Raw genomic sequence first — 20100 nt, 5'->3', positions numbered from 1 at the left:
AGCGCATTCGTATAGACCCCCACATACACAAAATAAGGGGTGCAGCCACCAGTCTTGTGCTTGACAAGCTGTAAAAATGCAATCAACAAGAATTTTCAAAATATGCAAAAAATATATATAACTAAAAATGGTGCAATCAAAGTTAAGTTCATTGTAAGGTAGGTCAAAGGTCAATTTCAAGGTCACAGTAAATTGCCAGTATATGACTTCCTATCCAACTTCAATAGTAACTATGGACCTATCTCTGCCAGTTTTGGAGATAAAAGGGAAGCAAAATTTGCAAAGTTCAGTTCATGGTGAAAAGTAGGTCAAAGGTCAATTTCAAGGTCACAGTAAGATTGCCAGTATATGACTTCCTATTCAACTTCAATAGTAACTATGGACCTATCTCTGCCAGTTTTGGAGATAAAAGGGAAGCAAAATTTGCAAAGTTCAGTTCATGGTGAAAAGTAGGTCAAAGGTCAATTTCAAGGTCACATTTAGATTGCCAGTATATGACTTCCTATTCAACTTCAATAGTAACTATGGACCTATCTCTGCCAGTTTTGGAGATAAAAGGGAAGCAAAATTTGCAAAGTTCAGTTCATGGTGAAAAGAAGGTCAAAGGTCAATTTCAAGGTCACAGTAAAATTGCCAGTATATGACTTCCTATGCAAGTTCAATAGTAACTATGGACCTATCTCTGCCAGTTTTGGAGATAAAAGGGAAGCAAATTTTGCAAAGTTCAGTTCAAGGTGAAAAGTAGGTCAAAGGTCAATTTCAAGGTCACAGTAAAATTGCCAGTATATGACTTCCTATTCAAGTTCAATAGTAACTATGGACCTATCTCTGCCAGTTTTGGAGATAAAAGGGAAGCAAAATTTGCAAAGTTCAGTTCATGGTGATAAGTAGGTCAAAGGTCAATTTCAAGGTCACAGTAAAATTGCCAGTATATGACTTCCTATGCAAGTTCAATAGTAACTATGGACCTATCTCTGCCAGTTTTGGAGATAAAAGGGAAGCAAATTTTGCAAAGTTCAGTTCAAGGTGAAAAGTAGGTCAAAGGTCAATTTCAAGGTCACAGTAAAATTGCCAGTATATGACTTCCTATTCAAGTTCAATAGTAACTATGGACCTATCTCTGCCAGTTTTGGAGATAAAAGGGAAGCAAAATTTGCAAAGTTCAGTTCATGGTGATAAGTAGGTCAAAGGTCAATTTCAAGGTCACAGTAAGATTGCCAGTATATGACTTCCTATTCAACTTCAATAGTAACTATGGACCTATCTCTGCCAGTTTTGGAGATAAAAGGGAAGCAAAATTTGCAAAGTTCAGTTCATGGTGAAAAGTAGGTCAAAGGTCAATGTCAAGGTCACAGTAAGATTGCCAGTATATGACTTCCTATTCAACTTCAATAGTAACTATGGACCTATCTCTGCCAGTTTTGGAGATATAAGGGACTAAATGTTATAATTTTGGAGTTACCATAATGTGCCATAAATTTCCTACAGAAAAAATTAATTAAAATAAAGAAAAGGTCATTTTGGTCAAAGTTCTTGAAATGGGAGGTTCTCTGAAGTTGCAGAAGTTTAAATTTGATAAAATAATGTCATTTTTGACCACAAGTTGTCTGCTTTGCCAAGCATTATGTTTTATTTTTCCGGAGTTCAAAATTTATCATCCATTACCGTACTGCACATTTTTACGGAAGCCGACTGGTGCCATATGTTGAAAAAAAAAATTATCTCGAAATTTCGAGATAGCATTTTTTTTGTTCAAATTTCAAAATACTATCTCGAAATTTCGAGATAAATTTTTTTGCTCAAATATCAAAATGCTATCTCGAAATTTCGAGATAATTTTTTTTCTGTTCAAATTTCAAAATGCTATCTCGAAATTTCGAGATAAAAATTTTTTTTGTTCAAATTTCAAAATAGTATCTCGAAATTTCGAGATAATTTTTTTTTCTACATATGGCACCAGTCGGCTTCCGTACATTTTCCTTTCACCACCAATATGTACTTTCTGATACAGCGTAACTCGAAAACCGTATGGAATACAAAAAAACTGAGACCACCTCCAGTGTTGGGCTTTACATGCTCTACAAAATGCAAAAAAGAATGGGTCTCTAGCATTAACGGTTCCCGAATTAGAGACAGTTTTCAGTTTCGGTATCTTATGGCCGCTACTCCTGTGAAAATGCACCGATTGACCCCAAATTCACGGAGATGAAAGATGACCTGAAGGGTAACACTTTCCAATAATATTATTGGTTAAGTCTGTGTGGCGTCTGAATAACAGGGCAAAAAATTTTTTTTTCGTAAAAAATTTCATTTTTTTGAAAATTTTGACCCATTTGACCTTGAAGTAAAGGTCAAAGGTCAAATCCGAGGGTATATTTGAAATCTACACATATGACTTTTGGAAAGCCGTCTATAGAAATTTTTCCCGTAACTCCTTCTGTAGGGTAGATAATTAGCATTTAATTTTGCCATTTTTAGACAAGGGTGCATTGCAATGAGTGCCACACCCAGACCCCAATACCGACAAAGCCCAAATTTTACGTAGACCGAGTTGAGATTATAGGTGACCTAAATCCATGAGATGGGTACGGGGGCCCTTACCGTCTAGGAGGAGAAGCGGTAACGGTAACATGGCGGCGGAGCCGGCGGAACGGACCGGACGGGACCGAAACCATGTGTACCGCCAGCGCTAACGCTGGTGGTAAATTTTTTTGTTCAAATTTCAAAATAGTATCTCGAAATTTCGAGATAATTTTTTTTTTCTACATATGGCACCAGTGGGCTTCCGTACATTTTCCTTTCACCACCAATATGTACTTTTTGATACAGCGTAACTCGAAAACCGTATGGAATACAAAAAAACCGAGACCACCTCCAGTGTTGGGCTTTACATGCTCTACAAAATGCAAAAAAGAATGGGTCTCTAGCATTAACGGTTCCCGAATTAGAGACAGTTTTCAGTTTCGGTATCTTATGGCCGCTACTCCTGTGAAAATGCACCGATTGACCCCAAATTCACGGAGATGAAAGATGACCTGAAGGGTAACACTTTCCAATAATATTATTGGTTAAGTCTGTGTGGTGTCTGAATAACAGGGCAAAAAATTTTTTTTTCGTAAAAAATTTCATTTTTTTGAAAATTTTGGCCCATTTGACCTTGAAGTAAAGGTCAAAGGTCAAATCCGAGGGTATATTTGAAATCTACACATATGACTTTTGGAAAGCCGTCTGTAGAAATTTTTCCCGTAACTCCTTCCGTAGGGTAGATAATTAGCATTTAATTTTGCCATTTTTGGACAAGGGTGCATTGCAATGAGTGCCACACCCAGACCCCAATACCGACAAAGCCCAAATTTTACGTGGAACGAGTTGAGATTATAGGTGACCTAAATCCATGAGATGGGTATGGGGGGCCTTACCGTCTAGGAGGAGAAGCGGTAACGGTAGCCGTCCGGCGGAGCCGGCGGAACGATCCGGACGAGACCGAAACCATGTGTACCGCCAGCGCTAACGCTGGTGGTACAATTAAAAATCTGAGTTTGCATCAAATTAATTTCTCAATTACTGTGCAGTAGCCGTTAAAATAGAGTAACTATTACTTTAAAACAGAATTTTTTTTTTTTTTACAAAAAAATGTGCCTTTTATTTTTTTCATTCATACTGATCTCTGTGATCTTAGAGATGGTTACTTCAGGTTCAGGTTCTGAAACCATGCCCTTATAAGTTCATCTCAAAATGCCTATTGCTTTAGGAATGTTTGAAACATGATTTGGGGACAATTCACAAAATTGCTGTTCTTACTTTTATATTGATTGTTTTTTATTGTTAAAAAAGAAGAGCTCTACCATTAATTTTGTAATATATACATTTTACATTTCTGTACAAATTTTAAACTAGTTTCCAGTAATAGAACCGTTACCTGTAATATGAAAAACAGACTTGAAACCCAGGCCAAACCTCCCCACTTTCAAAGCATCCTCCTCTTTTATACTGTCATCTATCATACAGATGCCTTTCCAGTCTTCTTTGGTGAAAACTGCATCATTGTATGCAAATAACGAGGGGCCCTGAAATGATAATTTACTAGGATCAAATAGACAAAGAATTTGTAAGAATAATAATACTGTTCTGTCTGTCTGACTCTTCCACTCTCTTTCTCTCACACAAACACACCCTCTCTTTCTCTCTATATATACCTACATGTAGCTACCGGGTATGTATACATGTTCATGCATGTATCTACACTATACATGTATATACTGGGATCAAGCTACCACTCAACAATAATTTGAGTTTGGTAAAATAAAAACTAAAAAATAAGCAAAACACTTTCACCATATTTGGCAAAAGCATATCTGGTATAAAAATGTATCTCTCAGATGGTTGGAAAATGCAGCTCTGAAATGCTAGGCAGATTTTTTTTACTGCTGATCAATAGTATTGAACTACAACTCCTTTGTCCATATTAAAGAATATTAATTGAAACCCACACAAAAGCTTTATCTAAATTTATATTTTCATAGGAATTTATCAATAAAAGGCAATTTACCTGTGAATTTTGACTTAATTCTGGTAATCACTATATGTCAGATCTACAGTGTACAGAATTATTTTCTTTATTCTGCTGTGCCTATGTCCCAGAACCCAGTATATACCATGGTAATTCCTCCATTTTTTCAACGGGTAAAAATTTCATCAAACTTTCAGATACATAATTATATAATCACAAAATTTACGTGTCGATCTATGCAGCATTTTTGGTGCTTTTACTGCATAGAATGGAAGTATAGAGTAGCCTGCTTTTATTTTCTTTTTTGCTACAACTCAATACAAATATTCTAATATTAAGAAATTATGACTTAAGATAATTAAGTATCTGTAAAATTCACTATTTCCCTCCATTGAAAAGATTGAGTAATTACAGTGTACCATATACAGTGTATATAATTGCCACATGATCAATGAGCTACACATTATAAAAACACAAAGTACATGCATCATAAACTTCATAAAATACTTATTAACATACTTTGATGTTTCTTCAATCTCCACGACATAATTGTTACTCTAAACTATATGATATTCTGCTAAGATATTGTCTTACTCGTCACCAAAAAGAAATTTGTCCCTTTAATGTGCCATTTTGAATCTGGTTAAAGTGCCATTTTGTTCCTGTGTGATCTCACAAGTTATCAGATTACTCTGTGGATTTACAAGGGTGACAGGCTAAAGTCTGTAGCTAAATTTGTCAATCCCACTCGTTAACACACACCGGACAATAAACCTCCAGGCAATTCACTTCCAGGCCTACCCAACTATAAGACTTGGCACTGGATGATCGTGAATTCACACTACCCATTTCCAAGGTGTATGTCAGTCAGTACACCGCTCTTGCCTAGCAGTGATCATTTTACCTCTGCGTCCCGCGTCCCTGACGCACAATTTTTACTGTAGACGCAGTTTTATAGCATATGCGTCCCCATGGACGCAAAGATTTTAAATTGTGTGAGATTCGTAAATAACCTGTCCATATGCATCGCTGATCTGCATAAAATACTAGTCATTAAACTAGGTTAATCATGTTCATTTTCCCGTTGTTGTATTGAATGTTACAATAGCAATGGCAAAACTGTTCGTCTGCTTTGCACACTCCACTCTACTTGACCTATTTTCGACTAAAATAGATTTTGCGCAGCGTGTTCGTCTGCTCAGCGACCATCCCTCCGAAAAAGCAATTATTATGAGACAGTAGCCAACAGACAATATTGAATATATTTAAGGTGAGACAGAGTCAAGCGGAGTTCGAGAAAATTTCTGAGACAGTAATCGCTGTGACTGCCGTTGAGGCTGAGAGTGAGAGTGACGCAGATGAATGTTTGACGGAGGCCAAAATGGAGTCAAAAAGGAAAATCCGTTCCTTCAAACAACACTGGACAAAGCCCTAGGCTTAGGTTAAGGTATCAAAAAAAAAAAAAAAAAAAAAAGAGAGGATGGGACTGATTTCATGTATTGTGATGCATGTACATTGGCAAATAAACGTAATTGGATGGTGAAAAATGCTCAGAACAGAAATTATCAAAACTCTACCCTTGTGAGACACGCAGCCTTGTCAGATCACAAATTAGCCATAAATAAAGAAACTTGAAAAAATAAAAGTAACAAATTGTTAGTTTTGTGTTAACCTTTATTGTTCAAAATGACAGGGACCCATCACAATCGGCAGGGACCCATTGTTCAATATCATGTGCATCCTGTTGGACTCATAATCTTTAAAGGTAAAATGATCACTGGCCTAGTATGCGTTGTGATAGCAATGATTTTGAGCAGGGTTGGAAAGTAATGCATCTTATCTCAAATCTGTTCTGGGGTACGATTCTGTGAAATGCATACTGACGCACACCTTGAAAATGGGTAGTGTGATCTGATCTACCGGTGAATTCAGGATCATTCAGTGCCAAGTCTGGTAGTTGGATAGGCCTGACTTCCTACAGTGTACTTCTATGATATAATACAGATTATAACATAAAATTTCCCTCCCTTGCACTGAAATATGTTTCATTTTAATTAATTTAATGGGAAATTGCTCAAAGGTAGCAATGTTCAGAATTCAAGTATGAAATATACTTTTTGGTTGAGTATAAAATAATATTACTTCCTCCAACCCACTCTTCAGGGAAATTTAGCTTTCCGTCATGAAATTAATCCATGTTTAACCCACCTTAACTCTAAAGTCATACCTGAAATTCCTTGAGACCAGGATGGCTAAATCCCCCAGTGTCATCACCATCCACCAGATGGCAGCAGTCATCATACAAAAACTTCACCACTGTGGCCCCAGCATCCTCAGCATTCTGAATTATTTCCTAAAAGGATTAAAAAACTGGATTAGCATGCATTAAAATCAAATATCAAAGCATTTAATAATAATGTGTTGACCTGCATCCCCCCCAAGCCAGAAGACACCTTTTGGGAAATTTTATAAAGGACACTTATATACTCATTCTAACATCCCCACTCCAGCAAAAAAAAAAAAAAAAAAAAAAAAAGAAAGAAACAAAAAAACTACTCACAAGACCAGTATATGTATGTAGTATGCATGCACGGTATTGGTCTATAATGCCTTACCTCAGAGAAATAAATAATTTCAAAGAGAAATAAAAATGAAAATATAATATCAACCAAATGCAGAGGCAATGCCCGAAACATGAGATCATAAAATGATGCCTTGCTGATGGAGATCCCATAAATAGACACAGTGATCAGAATATAATTTATATACATGCACCTAAGGGCATGTGTCTATAAAGTGCAAGCATAACTGTCATTGTGTAAATTAGTTCAGTTCACTGCCCAGTGGTCCTGGTTCAATGGGCCAGTAAGTCCTCAGCCCATGGTGCCCTAGACCAGAAGGCTGAAAGGTTTTTAGCAAAATCTTTGCAATTTTTACCCCCTTTTGTTGTGGCATTCCAGGGTATGAAATTCGTATAAATTTGAAGCCGGACAGCAGGGCTGGCAACTTTGAAAAGTAGCCAGCCCTGACCAAAAGTAGCCAGTCCTGATTTTAAAAAAATCACCTGATTTAACCAATTGCAGGCAAGAACGATATTGAAACAAGGACTCTTTGTCTCAAAGTGGATTTATTCAAGTAGATTCTTTGCTGTCAGCATCTGAAACGTTAAGATCTGAACCCAAATCAGAAGTCTGATTTACTGCATGTGACTGTCATAATCAGAGTCTAGTTGCATAACCCACTTGTTACAAATGACGTTTTTACTATCAGTCTCATCGCAAATTAACCAGGAAAATTCAGTTTTCCATGATGGCACAACTGATCTTTTCCTTTTGCAGGGCTAGACACTAACTTTAATGAGCACCTGTCCTTTGGACAGTTGGATAAATTTGACGTGTCCTATTTTGAATCCAATCTGTCCAACAAAGCCAAATTTTTTTCCATTCATACCTCTCGGTGAACTTTGTAAACATAAATATGTGTAATATATACATGTAATATATTTATTACCAAGATATTCAGTCAAATGAGCCTGGAAAATGCAGTGGATTTTTTTTTTTTTTAGATAAAGTCGTTTTTTTATACTTGTGAACTCCTGAATATTAAATCTTGCATAGAAGTCTGATTTAACATGGTTTTGATCAGGGCTTTTCCCAGGGTTTGGGGTACAGGGTCCACTTATTGTAAATCTGAAATTTGATAACATTTTATTAAAATATTCAAAATGTATTATATTTGAATAAATGTCATTAAAAATTAAAGAATATTCATTGTATAATAGTTTACTTATATAAATATCACTAATATTAAAGTTTTTAAATTGATATTAATATTAACAAGTTGCTTTCTTTAGGGGTAACATGTGTTTGATTTTTTTAAATATATGAATTAAATAAAATCAGTCAAAATTTCCCCTTCTTTTCATTTAAATTCTCATATTTTTATTAATTTTCTTCCTTACATCAATATCACAATTTTGACAGCATTGCTAATTTATCAAATTCCAGCACTAAATTTTGAACTGTCAATAACACAGGTGGTGCTAGAGTCATTAAATAAAACATCTAACAAAATTTCAGGTTATGCAAATAAACAACATTTCAACAAGATCTTCAGTCCCAACTTTCCAACTTCAAATGATTGTGAGGGGATAGTGTGCAACACATTTGATTGACAGGCAGTATGTTGCCTTGACAACAAACTAAATACATCCAGTTCATCCAGTCCAATCTGGCTGTTGTACCCGTACTTGTGTAGTTTCTATTTTAAGAACGGTCTTAATTACTAGAGCACGTAGATTTTAAAACAAATGAAAATTCGGTAGTCAGCCTGTTATGTGAATAAATTTTGTCTTGTGAAGTTCTGGAAGGTGTTCACCTTCAATATTTGGCAGTAAGTTTGCTTAGACTTCGTTTTGGGACCACATGTGTTTTGTACCAATGTAGGTCACTCTTTTTAATGCCATCCAGGAGATGAGAAGACGTTAGTAAGCAACAAAAATTTCTTTTTCCAAGATTTTTGTTCTTAAGTTCTGATAAAACATAACAGCCCACCCTGCAAATTCACTTTTCCGAACTTAATATTTACCTGTGGAGCCCTGCTTTGGTGTCATCATACACTTTATTTGACTGCAGTCTGATAACTTTTCTTACATGCTGGGGCATCACATTCATTATTAGCACCAAAATACTTATAGAGAGTAGACTGCGACAGGGGTAATCCTGACTGCGGAATCCACGTGCGTCGTTACTTAATTTTTTTATGAGAAAGACATCTTACAATTACAGATTACAGAAGAATCAAAACTTAAACTGCGTAATTAGATGAGATAGTGTTGTTCTGAACTTGAATGACCACACATCGTTCATTATTTGTCTCGTAAACAAGCATATAAATGCCAGGTTTGATACTTTGTATCAGACGTTTCATAACACGGTGAAGGGTCTTTTCGCAAAGCATGACAGGGAAAAAAGGTGTCACAAGCACGTATGACCTACTTTCGGTTTTCATTCATTTGGTTCGAGTGTCGATTTCTTGAAGGGTGAGCTTCATTGTTTTCGTTTTATTTCAACCTAATCTGCTTAATATGAACGTGCATATTGACATAAAATTATTTTAGAGGCCAGAAAATGGCCAGACAGACGGACTGACTTTTGGAAAGAGATCACCCGAGTGATAACTGAGCCGTCCCGGGCTGCCGGACGGTCCTCATTTCGTACCCTGGGCATACATGTAAAATTCTGATGCATTAAATGCCTAACAGCACTGTGTAAGCTCACCTTAAGAATTTGTCCATTATCTGGATATCTGCGTAGGATATTTTGAAATTGCTTGATCAAAGAGGGCAGAATGACATCAAAATCATCATCGGACTCCACTTCATCAGCCATCTTTTCAATTCAAGGTCCACCTGTTAAGACAGAATGGTGATTTAGGATAAAATATATCTAAGGGACCATTCCGACAGATATTTGGATCTATCTATCTCCCTGGGGAGTCTCATTAAATTGCTATCAAACTGACAGGCTTAAATGTCTGTCATGCCTAGTAAAACTGTTAGGGGGTAATTATCTTTACCCCTAGCTGACTTGGTAGGTGTGACAGACATTTAAGACCCCATTTCCAGAGATTAGATCGATCTACTTTAGATCGACCTAACTCCCTGGGGGTTTACGCTAAATAGCTGTCAGCCGGGCGGACACGAAAGTTAATCACCCCCTTACAGCTTGTAGTAGGCGGGACGGACATTTAAGCCGGATTATCTGACAGAAATCTAGTGAGACTCCCCGCGGGGATAGATCGATCTAAAAGCTCTAGGAATACAGCCTAAGCCTCTTGAGCTGATAGCAATTTACTGTGAACCCCCAGAGAGTTAGGTTGATCCAGATGGATCGATCTTAGTATAGGAACCCAGTCCAAGGTCACATGCAGAAGAAGTTGATCTGCAGCCTAGCAGATCCGCAGTTTAAATTTGGCCAAAACGCTTGAAAGCTTACCACATAACCCTCTAACAGGCAATGAATAGGGATTTCACAGGAAGCTTTCAAGTGGGTTGGTTATATTTGATCCCCAAATCTGTTAGTTGTGAATGCAACCTGAGGTTGCTACATTAACATATATGAGCCACTGTCAAAAAGTCCTTGGACTATTTACTTATTAATTTTTTGCAAAGCATTTTCCTTTCCTGGTCTCCTTTAAGTCTTGAATTACCTTTTATAACATAAGAATGTTACCTGAAAATGTATACCCCACAAAAATGTCCTTTGGTACTCCTACAGGACTCTTATATACACTATAAGAATCACATAGGACTCCAGTCTGTGCCAAAAACATTTTAGACTACTAGCCCTTCGGGCTAGCAGACTCTCAAACTTTACTAGCCCGAACCAAAAAACACTAGCCCATATTAAATAATTCATTTAAAAAGTTTAAAGACAGTCTCAGCGCGTTAAACCCTTAAAATAGCACGAAAATGAATTTTCCTAGAAATCTCACCAATTTCCCCATAATGACCAAGGTATATCCTATCCAAAATCGTTCAGAAAATGAAGCTACCTAATACCGTTTTTAAGTTCCATTAAATAATAAAAGACGACTCATCTTAAATACTCAGCTACCACCTCACAGTGCGGCTTCAGAACGCGCAATTTCTCGCTAAGTCTCACGGTTTACTATGAATGAAGTACTACGGCTGAGACCCGGATGTTACTATTTGGCGCCAAAACAGCAAACATGGCTCAGACGCGCGTCAAGTTTGAAGAGGAGAGCGACCAGAGGGGACGAAAGAAAATAGCCACTCCAGTTCGAAAGATACGAAAGAAAATTAGAGACAGACGAAGAAGCACTCAGACTGTGTATGTTGGGAGGGAGGTGGGGCGGTGGAGGACACTTAAAGCTGAGTTAGGACTCACATACGAGGCAATGGCGAAACTACTCCTCGACACGTGAGTATGCGCTTCACAGGTCTCAAGTGTGTCTGATTATCATATTATCCTGTTCACAATAAATGACAATATTTGTGCTCACACAAAGTTGGTTACGTGTATAAGAGCGTTTTGGGCTTTACGTTTTCTGTTTTTGATCGGTACATGTACCGAAAAGATGGACAGGCGGCACTTACATGTCTGACAAGTTTCGCTGTGTAGTCGTGACGTCTATCTCATTCTGACTGAAGCCTGCTGTGATTGGTCGTAAGCGTGGGAAATTCGAGGTCGTGACCTTGAGCCGGAAGTACTTCTGGCTGTGCTCCGAAATCATGATAAATAGTTTTCGTTTTCTAATTCTTTATTCTAGTTGTCTTAACAGGACTTTTGTGACCCAGACTTATTAATATAATAATAAACAATCTCACAAAACACAAATCTGATCAAAGTTTTACATAGAACCTGCTTCTATACATTAATCTAACCCACTGAGACTGTCTTTAAGCAGATGTTGTAAAGAGTTGTGGTACCATACTGTACTTTCTTATAAACCTTATTATAGAAGTAGAGCAAGTGAATAACAAAGTCAATCAGGTTAATTTCCAGTTGATGGGGTGGTAAAATTAATTAAAAGTATATTTAATTCTTTTAAAATTGAAAAAAATTTTTTTTTTAATTTGTAATACTGAATATAGTTACCCTTACTTTTCATATTTTTATAATACCTTTTTTCCATTTTTTTATATGCAAGCAGCAATCAAAATCTTTTTTTAGATTCCTATTCTTTTTATTGACAATGGCTCTTTTCTGACAATTTATTTCCAATTACATCGGTATATAATGCCACTTCTAATTAAAAATACATAGGTGCTGTATGGGTAATTAAACAAACGTCTTACAAGTTTTTGGTTAGAATACTTTTGGTTATATATTTGTAAAAACAACTTTTCAAGGACTTTACCAGGACAAAGTGTGGAGGGGTAGCCAAGGCATAAACCGAACTATCCCACATTGTCAAGAATAGTTCATAGGGTATTTATGTAACTGCCAGGGTGTTATTGTTTTTAAAAGACAATAAGCAACGGAAAATGTATTTACTCATGGATATTAAAATTATAAATAAATATATAAACAAAAAAGGAAATACCCCTCAGTCTGCTAAGTGGTCCTAACCCAAATGTTCTATGAGATAACGCATACATTACACTTGCTTCGGAGACAGTGTTGTTTTGACGGGTACGTATGGATAAAATTTAGTCCCAAAATATTACACGTCCCTATACTCCCGTTCCCGATAGATACATAAAGGGAAAACTGAAAAAACGTCTTTTTAGATTTAAATACCGATAGATCCAATTTTTTACCACCGTCCTATAAATTTGCGTTCCTATAGATACGACGTCCTCATAAACCCTTTAAATCCGCATACCTATAGATCCACGTATTTTTAGATCCAAATACCGATAGATCCATTACAGGTACACTATTGCTCAAAATGGTTGGTATACTACTCAGTACATAAAATACACTGTTTAAAACGAGAGTACACATATTAATCCTTTCAGCAATTTATTATTCTATTATAAATCGTTTTTACGCAATACTCGGGTAATTTACATTAGGCCTACTAATGCATTATCTGACAGAAATTTATGATTTCACTAGATGTTTTGTTATTTTCATGTTACATTCATTTAGTTTTGATTACGAAGACTTCTGACAAGAACCTAAGATTATATATTTTTTCATAGCGATTAATCCAAGAAAACACACACACACACACACCGCCCCCGTCAATTAAGAACTCGGCAAAAATTGATGAAATAATGTTAAGAGTTTTGCAAGTAAACCCTTCTTATTTTATACTGTGTATGATTTATTTGGGCATTTCATGAATGATTCTGCCTGATACTAGTAACTGTCTTGTATCACCCTGAGCTTCAGAGATAACTTGACACTAACCTCTTCACAATAGCCTATCTTCATCGTGTCAAGTTACCTCTGACCACATTCGATTGCCCCCACCGCCCGCCAATCAAATTTAAAGCCCGCACTCAATGACTCATTGAACGATCTAGCCAATGAACGCGAACGAGTCAAAGCGCGCTTTGTTCAAATTCGGACCAATCAGAGATAAGGCTCAATATCAGGGACTTGCCGTAACCTGTGGGCAGCACGCAAAATACATCATCCCTCAGTAGACAATGATGCAGGGCCTCAAACTGCTCTGGTTTCAATTCCGATATACTCATATTTTGCAAAGAATCAAGAGATAACTTAACACATTATTTTACGTAGTCACTCGTAGAAGACGCCATGCTTTCTTTGTGTACGGTTATGCACTCGGCACTACTCGGATGTCTCCACACTCGACAATAACTTTGTTGTTAGTATGGAGCTTGCGGAATCAGCCGAGGATTACCGATTGACGGTCAACCAATCAGCGTTTTCACCAAACTTTGGTGAAAAATTTTGAAACTAGGATTCGATTGGCTTATATAAACTAGGTCAAACTATTTTCGTCAGAGGTAACTTGACACGATGAAGATAGGCTATTGTGAAGAGGTTAGTGTCAAGTTATCTCTGAAGCTCAGGGTGTCTTGTATAGGCCTACTTGATAGAAACCATTACTGTATGGTTGACAAACATACCCAAAGTTTGCAGGCAAAAATCGGCTGTATATATATATATATATATATATATATATATATATATATATATAGAAGTTACTTACATCTTGGACATAATAATGAATTTGTGTCGTTTTTATGTCCAAGTAGTTTACATTGATGAAGTTACGTGCGTACATTGCGGAATGGAGTAAATGATAGTAAACGATAGTAAAGACGTGTAGACGCGAACGTACATGTAGGCCTATGTCTTGTTTGAACACCTAATAAATATATAAATAAATAAATATCAGGTTGTAATTAAGTCATCTCACTGAGTGGGTCGATCAGTACTCGCATCCAGACTATCTCTAGAAAGCCTCATACCTGTATCTCAAGTTTATATCGGCATTTTAGCCGATTAATTACGATGTCAGATAGATGGATCTAGCGGTACCTGGATCTAAAGATACGTGGGTTTATAGGAAACTGTTGGTGGATCTATCGGAACGTAAATTTAACGAGACGTAAATCTATTGAGACGTGTATGTATAGAGACGTATCTATCGGGACGAATATTTTATTGGGACGTTTATCTATATGGCGGACCCCGTTTTGACAAATAACCTGTTGTTAGCACCAAGGAATTCCGGTCTGATCCAGTTTCTTGATTGACAGCAATTTGTAGTCATGACAACAAACTGGTCAAATAAAAAGATGCCGACACACTGAGCAGACAGACTGCTGCTGTAAATAACTACAGTGAAGTTATTTATAGCAACTAATCAATATTCAGTAGTTAGAGCTAGCTGTGAGTTTTTTTTCAACTGAGAGGCATATCATACTATCTAGAAACGTCAAATTAGAGGCAGGGACAAAGAAGACTGGCGACTTATATTTTTGAAATCTTACTGAGTGTTAAAATAGGTTCAAAATTACAACTAGCCCGTTCGGGCTAGTGCTTTATAAAATTTCAACTTTTTTACTAGCCCGGTGTCACTTTAGGTAGGCAATTGCCTCGGGCTAGTGCTTAACATCGCAGACTGGAACTCTGTCTAAATATAATCAATTTTATCTGTATAAACAGTCAGGCTCTTATTTAACCAACATTTCAGTTAATACATGTACATGTAGTGGAAACTATTAGTTAAATATAAATTAATAATGTACATTTTTATGTTGCATATTTTTACTCCTCGTACAGTCTGGGGTAGTGCTAACACTCGCCAATTTAGCCAAATGCTAAAACTAACTTAAATTGGCTAAAGAAAAAGGGCTTGATTTGACTTGTTTTAGTCAAATTATAACCATTAACAAAAGAGTGATGATTTGGCTAAGCAGAAAAAATTGACAGGGTACCCCATTTATCCAATGTTAGGAGGTCAAATTCTTCCAGGAACCCTTTAGAAGATACATTATGCATATATTTATGAACCAAAATTCATTCACTTTACCTGCCAAGTATTCACATAGCGGCACATGATACTACAGTATGCTTGAAAAAATCCAATCAAAGTTAATATTGTATGTTAATTAGTATGCCCAGCTCTTTAACTTATTGTCTGACAAATTTCAAGTTTCTGACAATTAATGTTATTACTCGGTAGTAAGTAGGGCAATATTTGATTCATTTAAAAACATGGTGTCTTTAAAAAAATGGCAAACATGGAAACTTAAATAGTTTTAATTTAATCTAAACTACTGTAGATCACACTAAAATCTAATAAGTTTATTTTTACTCAAATATGCAGCTATCTGTGTCATAAATTCCAATTTCCAAGTCCCTAGCTTAATTAGAAAAAAAATGTGTTGACCCACAGTTACTTCATGCAAAAACTCAAACTAAGAGGGCATGAAAGTGCATACCTTTATTTCTTCCATTGAACACAACTGCGAATGGCAAAACACGGCTCATTGTTCTTCTATAAAAGTTGTTTTCATAGCTGCACAATGACCACCTCTAAAGTTTACAGCCGTCGCAAAGCAACGGTGAAGCAATACCGCCATGTTGGATATTTTCTTTAAAAATATGTTTACTGCATGTGTACGTTTTAAGTTTCCCTTCATTTCCAACTAAACCACCTCAACTAACTACAACTACATATTCAGTCGGATTTGGTACACTTGTCTACAAATTACACAAATTTATAGTTGTGTGTAACCTTAATGCATTAAAACCTTTCATTGCCAATATCATACTAGTACACATTGATTAGAAAAAAAATATTGTTTTTGTTGACTGCATATAAGTACCCCGTAAGGATCGTTGCCATAGACGCCAATTAAACCATGTTCATACTTAAACAAAAATATGCTCACAGATTAGTAAAAATACTCACCAGAAAATGTTACCAAACACCTTTACTCAAGAGTACATGCTCACTTCAACATCGACACATAAAAATACTAGCGGAAAAATCAATCTGCTTTCACTTTGAAAGCGAGTTTATCAAGATAACACCAACTCGATAGCTGTCACTTTCGCGCAATGCCCTCCATGTACCCCCGGCATACAAAACAGCAAAACTGTAAACAAAGGTGAGATAATTCTTACACTGTCTCGGCCACATGAGATTGGATGGGTGTTGTGAAGACTACATGTACAGGTAACTGCACATCTTGACGTGCTGGCCAATCATTTGAGTGGTCACATGACCCACAAGTGGTTCAAGGTCACGCACTCGTTATCAAAGTGAAAGCAAAAGATGCAAGATGTGGAATTTCCAGATATACCACAGTCACACGGGAAATATATTTACCTAGTTGTTGCAGTGTTGAGTACTTCGGAGTAAAGACATTTGGACACTGATGTGATGAGTGTTAAATGCTTTGTTAGAGGATTTTGTAGCCTATAGTGGAGTCCACACGATTTTTCCTGCTTTCAAGAACTACCGGTAGAGACTTGAAATTTGGTACATAGAATCTGAGATAGCCACATATGTGAGTATGAATATATCGAATATACCGTTTAAAATTTTATTCAAGTTTAAATAACACCATGTCTGTCATATTTTTTAAATGCCACTTTCAAAAATGAGTCAGAAGTTGCCCACTCCCCCCTAATGATCTGCACGGAAGCCATCCCAGCCATATGCTATATCAGAAATTTTTTCAAACTGATCAGAAAAATATAATACTTATATCTTATGAAAGGGAATGCAAATGACAGATGAATTCTTTTGGAATTTTTAAAATATTCCTACAAGCAACAAAGATATCGAAGTTTTTTAAATGCAAAATTTCACCAAAGGTGTCCAAACTTTTCAGCTAAAAGTCTGTGACCACTGACCAGTGGTGATCACTCAGCTGTAGCTGCAGCTCAAATTGCTTGTGACCAATTAGGGCTCTATGTTAATCTAATGACCCGGTGTGGTGTGTACCGCTCGAAGCGTGAACAATCCGTTCTGCTCATGCGCACAAAGCGCAGGCAAATCTGAGAGACTTCTGGCGTGTACAGTCCGTCTCTATAGAGTCATGAATACATTCTTAGCCTTTAATAAACATGCCCTGTTGAGAACATACTGCAAATTCAAACATAATATTTAGAAGTATTCATATCTTATAGATGTTCACCTCTACTGCGATTTCCCTCAGGTGGCCATATCAACACACTAGCCTAGTAAAATCAATACTGAAATGGTAGCCAGCAGCTATATAACTACGGCCCGTCCATGGAAGGTTCATCCATGCATCGAACTGTAATTTGAGGCTGATTCTCTATCAAAATTATCAATTAACACATGGATTTTATCCTCATCATAGTAAATGTATAATGTGGTAGGAAATGAACTAGCCGAATATAACAGTACAGGTGAGTGACAACGGATCATTCACGGAACGGCTCATACACGCGTCTGCTGGGTGTACAATCAGTCAGGACGGATGGTTCACGCAGAACGGACCGTACACGTGACACCGGAAACAAACCCAAAATTGGCGACTGCACAAGCATATGGCTGGGATGGCTTCCGTGCAGATCATGTACTATAAATATTGCATATCAAATAAATTATACTTCGCATGGTTTAATTTTCATGATTTTTTGCCATAATATTGCAAATTTCATGAAACTTACTCGGCATGAATTACAAAAACTGCCATGCAGTACTTATCTGAAATTTTAAACATTTTGTCGAGGCAAAACTTTAAAACATCCTCATATCAAATTTCTCTAAGACTGCAACACAGGAAAATCACGTGACCGGAATTTACTCTTTGATTTACATCTTATTTAGTAAATGGCTTGTATTAGTTTATTTACATGGCGCTAAAAGAGTGATTTAAAAAAAGGGATGTCATAGGCAAGCTGTTAGCAGGCCGGTCTCGGTTTTGCTCATCACTGCCCCTGGATAGTTACTACTGTGGCGCCCCTCGTAGAATACTGGTAGAAACTATTAATTTAACACACTAAAATTAAAAAAAGGAGCTAGGAATGAGCATCCAATTTAAAATTTGATTCTAGGATTTTCCCAAGCAGAGTTGTTTGTTTATTAAATAGACTAAGTTATAGAAGTTTGGGGAACAGCTACACGTGTAAGAGTGCATTCCCATAGATTAAGATCGATCCATCTAGATCGACCTAACTCCCTGGGGGTTCACGTTAAATTGATGTCAGCCGAGCCCACTCAATAGTTAATTACCCCCTTACAGCTTTAAGCAGGCAGGACATATGCTTAAGCCAGCTAAGCTGATAGTAATCTAGTGATACTCCCCACAGGGATAGATCATTCTAAAATCTGTGGGAATGGGGTCTAAGTGTGTGCAAACGTTTATGGGTTGATACAAGCTAAGTAACTTTTAAAGTGTATGCAGTACATCTCTACTTTTTATCACTGGCCCCAAGAAGGGGGGGGGGGGGGGGTAGCAAAAAACTTCCCAAAAAATTTTCCCCAAATTCCTCAAAAAATCTGACATGCTGATTAAAAACCTAAATCCTTGTTCTTCTATGTGGCTTATCATTTGAGCTCAGAAATAGTAAAATACCAAAAGTAAAAACCACAAGTAACAGTTTTTAACAACTTAACTGGTTACTTTTTATAACCTGTTTTATGAATGGATTGGGTTACATGAACACAGTGCATGATTAGTTATCAGCGTTATCAACAGACAATTGTTTGGTGATTCATTGCAGCATGGGGTGTTATCTACAGAAGCCGTGTGGTTTCATGTTAAAAAAAATTATGATCTTGAAATTTCAACGTAGCTATCTTGAAATTTCACGATAAGATTTTTTTATCCAAATTTCAAAATACTATCTCGAAATTTCGAGATAGCTAATAATAATGATAATAATATTTATTTCTTAAAACCGCACTACACTAGCGTCTCAGTGCTGTTTACAGGTAAAATTATCAGGATTACAACTAATTATACATATAATAAAAGCTTAGGTAAAAAACAATTAAAATAATTAAAGCTGGTTAAAATAGTAATGGTCTGAACAATAAAACTTTTTTCCTGATAAAATGAGAAAATATTAATTAAAATACTTAAATAATTAAATAAGAATGTTTTAAAATCTTTTTTAAAAACCTCAACACTGTCAATAGTCTGAATGTGTGAGGGTAATTGATTCCAAAAAATTGGTGCTGAAATTGAAAATGCCCTGTGGCCGTAGGTTTTGGTGGTTTTTTTATTATCATTTCTGATAAAACAAGGAGTGGAGGTGGATCTGGTAGACCTGGTGAGACTGGGTGTACTTGGATGTAGCATCAAGTTAAAATATGAGGGGCATTCATCTCTGGTGAATTTAAAAACAAACAACAGTAATTTAAAAACAATTCTCTGTCAAACAGGAAGCCAATGTAGTTCGAATAAAATGGGTGAAATGTTTGATCTGAGAGGGATTTTGGTCAGTAGTCGTGCTGCAGCATTTTGGACAGATTGCAATTTTTCAATTTGATAGGGAGGAAGACCATACAGTAGACTGTGTCCGTAGTCAAGATGTGAAGCTTTATTTTTAGACTTGAGAAGCATTAGCTCAGTGAAGGATTTTAAAAAAGCTTTAAAAACATACCTTTTTCACAAATTTTATTAAAGAACATTTTATAACTCGGAA

General features: G+C 36.5%; 2 protein-coding genes across 2 annotated transcripts in view; one reads left to right on the top strand and one right to left on the bottom strand.

The window, feature by feature from the left end:
* Positions 1-16681, bottom strand: part of LOC106174237 (sacsin) — a 40503-nt gene extending 23822 nt beyond the window's left edge. The window contains exons 1-4 of the mRNA XM_013555687.2: positions 16382-16681; positions 9790-9920; positions 6738-6863; positions 3920-4067 (exon numbers count right to left, since the gene is read on the bottom strand). Of these exons, the coding sequence (XP_013411141.2) occupies positions 3920-4067; positions 6738-6863; positions 9790-9900 (385 nt within the window). The 5' untranslated portion in view covers positions 9901-9920; positions 16382-16681. The remainder of the gene's footprint in view (positions 1-3919; positions 4068-6737; positions 6864-9789; positions 9921-16381) is intronic.
* Positions 16682-16702: 21 nt separating this feature from the next.
* LOC106179137 (sacsin-like) overlaps positions 16703-20100 on the top strand; it is a 40754-nt gene continuing 37356 nt past the window's right edge. The window contains exon 1 of the mRNA XM_087011549.1: positions 16703-16982. The gene's annotated coding sequence lies outside the window, so the exon portion shown is untranslated. The remainder of the gene's footprint in view (positions 16983-20100) is intronic.

Source organism: Lingula anatina, chromosome 4 (assembly GCF_051362555.1).
Source record: "Lingula anatina isolate TDL-2025a chromosome 4, LinAna3.0, whole genome shotgun sequence".
In the NCBI taxonomy this organism is placed as follows: Eukaryota; Metazoa; Brachiopoda; class Lingulata; order Lingulida; family Lingulidae; genus Lingula; species Lingula anatina.
Note: the sequence above shows the minus strand (reverse complement) of the source record. Positions and strands in the feature narration are given on the sequence as shown.